Source organism: Numenius arquata, chromosome 16 (genome assembly GCF_964106895.1).
Source record: "Numenius arquata chromosome 16, bNumArq3.hap1.1, whole genome shotgun sequence".
Taxonomy (NCBI): domain Eukaryota; kingdom Metazoa; phylum Chordata; class Aves; order Charadriiformes; family Scolopacidae; genus Numenius; species Numenius arquata.
The window spans coordinates 15,062,659-15,066,224 of NC_133591.1; the positions used below are offsets into that span (position 1 = coordinate 15,062,659).

The 3,566-nt window shown below is 58.7% G+C and overlaps 1 protein-coding gene across 2 annotated transcripts; it reads right to left on the minus strand.

Moving 5' to 3' along the window:
- Window positions 1-202: 202 nt before the first annotated feature.
- Window positions 203-3,049, minus strand: GAL3ST1 (galactose-3-O-sulfotransferase 1). Of its 2 annotated transcripts, none has more exons than XM_074159707.1 (2): window positions 2,922-3,049; window positions 203-1,352 (listed from the first exon to the last, which is right to left on the minus strand). In XM_074159707.1, the coding sequence occupies exons 1-2, from the start codon at window positions 3,044-3,046 to the stop codon at window positions 203-205; spliced, it is 1,275 nt and encodes a 424-aa protein (XP_074015808.1). In that variant the 5' UTR covers window positions 3,047-3,049. The 2 variants fall into 2 exon arrangements, with proteins under 2 accessions (XP_074015808.1, XP_074015807.1); XM_074159706.1 differs by having other exon boundaries at window positions 203-1,391; window positions 2,940-3,046.
- Window positions 3,050-3,566: the final 517 nt, after the last annotated feature.

Genomic DNA, 3,566 nt, shown 5'->3' on the forward strand with positions numbered 1-3,566 from the left:
CTCCCCCTGCTGGTGGGTGACATCAGTGTCCCCTCCAGGCCCAGGTGGAGGCTCGGCAGGACGGTGATGGAGAGTCCTCTAGTGTTCCTGGGTGCCAGAGCCTCTGGCCAGTTCTGCTCACGTCCAACCAAAAGACACCATGAAGTAAGAAAAAGGAAAGCACCTGGTTCTTCCCTGGGGGAAACGGGGTGCCTGCTGTCCCCTACCACTTCAGGAAGTCCCGCACACGGCTCCACAGCTTGGTGATCCAGAGGTTGACCCCCAGGTCAGTCAGGTACTGGATTTCAGGCGTCAGCATCTTGCGGCACAGCTTCTGGTGCTTCTTGTTGATCTTCTTCTTCAAGTTGTAGCCCAGGATGGACTTCTCCCCCAGCGGCTGCCAGGGTTGCATGGAGGACTCTTGGATGGCACTGGCATCCACAGGGTGTCCCCCGTCGATGCAGATGCTCTTCATCTTCTCGTTCTCCCGCTGCAGCTCAGCCACGTCCTTGGCCATCCGCTCCCTCCCGTAGGCCTCCACTTTACGCCAGAAGGTGGCATTAAAATAGCGGTAGAGCTTGGCATCGATGAGGTTCCAGGTGGTGGCTTTCTCATAGAGCTCAGGTGTCAGCCGGGAGACAGTGGAGCCCTTTCGGGCATTGAGCTTGAAGTAGAGGATGTCCTCCAGCTGCCAGCACAGCAGGTCCTTTAGCAGCACCAGGGACTCATCGAAGTACTCAAGCAACATGACGAGGTGGAACCGGCGGTCTATCTCCTGGATGTGCTCCTCCACCAGTGGGCTGTTGGCATTCATGTTGTTGTCGTAGCCCAAGTCAAAGAAGAGGAGGTTTTGGAGGTAGTGAGCATTGAACCCGTTGGGGTCGTAGTAGTGCCAGGGGTCCCGGAGGAACTCTGCCAGCTTGTCCTCCCCCGTCAGCTTCCAGGTGAGGGGGATGACGCGCCCAAAGTAGTGGAAGGAGGACTCGAAGAGATAAGCAGGGTCCCGCAGCACCGTCACGAAGGTGGCATCCGCCGGCAGGAGCTTGCGCACCTCCTCGTAGTGGAAGCGCATGTGGTTGCAGATGATGTTGAAGCAGGCGCCCGGCCGGTAGTGCTGCACCTGACTGCGCTCGAAGTAGGAGGGGTAGTAGAAGTCATTGCGGCCGTTGGGGAAGGCGAATTTCAAGCGGTGCTTCTCCCCGAAGCGGAAGAGGATGTTGAGGATGGTGCTGCTGGCTGTCTTGTGTGTCTTCATGAACATGATGTTCAGCTTGGGCAGGCAGCTCCGTCCCGAAGGGCTGCCTGTGCCATTGGCCGCTACCGGTGCCTTGCCGGGGGCTGGGTAGGAGGAGCAGGAGGAGGGGATGGGGATCCTGGTGGGGGGAAGAGACAGGAGGCCATGGTGAGGGCAGCTCAGCCAACACGGCCCAGCCACCATGAAGGCTCACCCGTTTTCTTTCCTGGAGGAGCTGGACCTAGGGATGGGTTTTGGAACTGAGGATGGGTTCTGGACTTGGGGATGGGTTCTGGACCTAGGGATGGGTTTTGGACCTGGGGATGCGTTCTGGACCTGGGGATAGGTGCTGGACCTGGGGATGGGTTCTGGACATGGGGACAGGTTCTGGACCTGGGGACGGGTTCTGGACCTGGGTATGGGTGCTGGACCTGGGGACGGGTTCTGGACCTGGGGACAGGTGCTCACACCCCCAGGTTCCCTGGCAGACACAAGCCTTGTTTTGGGCAGAGCCCCCTTCACCCTCAGCCACGTGCCCAGTAGGACCAGGGCACCCATCTGGCAAGAGCCCCTTGGCAGGGCAGAGCCCACCACCACCACCACCCTGACATCAGGTGCACCTCCAAGCCAACAAACCAAGCTCATTCACCCCTTGGACAACCACTGCCACAGAGGATGCACTGCTACAGGGATCCTCATGGTGGCCAGTCTCCATCAGCACTGGCACAGCCCGGGCAGGGGGTCCCCATCCCCCCGCTCAGGCAAGGCCGTGGTGGCTCTGGTGCAGGTGATGTTGAGATGTGCATCAAGATGAGCTCTCCATGGCCCTAACTCCACAAACAGGAGTTGATAATGTTCTTTTGAGGTCTGGAAGCTCTTAAGCCCTTGTAGGAGTTGTGAAGGATCCAGCACCCAAGTAGAGGGACATAACTCTAGAGCATGGCCCCCAGATGAGCTCGCGGGCCCTCAGGGAGCACCGAGGACAACTTGTGTGTTATCCGAGATGCCTGGAGCAAGGAACAGAGGCCCCAATGTCAAGTGACTTTGGACACCATTAATGAAGTTGTAAAGGTGATCCTTGATAATGCTCGCCTCCGGCAGCACGGGGGAGCATGGGTTGGCACATAGCTTATGAAACTCCCGCGGGTGGGATCTCTTTTATAAGCCGACAGATAAATTTAATGCCAGGAGGGATGGCCTTACTGAGCACCGGTGTTTTCCACAAAGGGTGGCAGAGAGCTTTAAAACCACCTGTGCCCCTCTCTGTGGGTGAGAGTTTACGTGTGACAGCGCTCTGATTACTCGTGAACAAGAAGTCCTTCATAAAGAGTGCCTGAATGACTGCCTCAGCTCTGCCCACTGCTCCTGGCTGCTGGGGAACATCTCCCATGTGCTTTTCCTTCTCTCAGGAAACATGAACTTGCACCTCCTCATCCCCTCCATCACCCAGGAGCTGAGCGCCAGCTGCCATTGTGCAGCAGGCCCCACAGGCTGAATGCCCCCAGCCCCCTGGGGAGATGGGGTTCACCTTCCCTCCCACCCATGGGATGGGTGCAGTCTCCAACAGGAGGCTGTAGGAAGGGGACATCTCGGTGTGAAGCCACCAGAGCCTGGAAAGCCCCGGGACCATCTCTGTTTGGGGGTGCCGGATGTGAAACAGGGTGGCCGAGCTGCCAAGGGGACACACACGTGGGGACCCCACACTCACTCTGTCATGCTGACTTGCAGCGGGGGGCCGGCGTAGGAGTAGAGCAGCAGCATGAAACTGGTCAGGAGGGTCCCCAGGATGAGCCCCTTGCACATGGACCTCCAGTGCTTCCCATGGTGCAGCATCCTGGTCACCTGCAGCCAGCAGAGAGGAGAGCTGTTAGCAGCAGGGGACGGGGAAGCGGGGACCAGGGGGTTCTGTGTGACTCAAATGAGAAGCAAATAAGGCATTGGGACATCTCATGGGTATGGAAAGTTCCAGGAAGCATCTCACTGGGCTTTTCAGTGCTGGCACAGCCAGGAGAGAGGTGAGCCAGCGCCAGGTGTATCCCCGACCACGGGCACAATGGATGCGTGGCCAAAGAGCAGTGTCACTGCCTGCCCTGTGCACCCTTTGCCTGCCTCGAGAAAACCCCAAGCGACTCCCTGGCCCAGTGCAAGAGCAGCCGGGGAGGCCATGGGGCTGGGAATGGTGGGGAGAAAGGAGCTGCACCATGGAGCAGCCCAGCCACAGAGTGGGCAACCTCTGCCAGGCAGCACCGAAAAATCACCGACACTGGCAGGCGCTTCCCAAGGGCACTAGCATCCCTTTTCCCAAGAAAATCTCTGTGCTCCCGGATGAGGAGCTGGGGAAGCTCGGGATGTA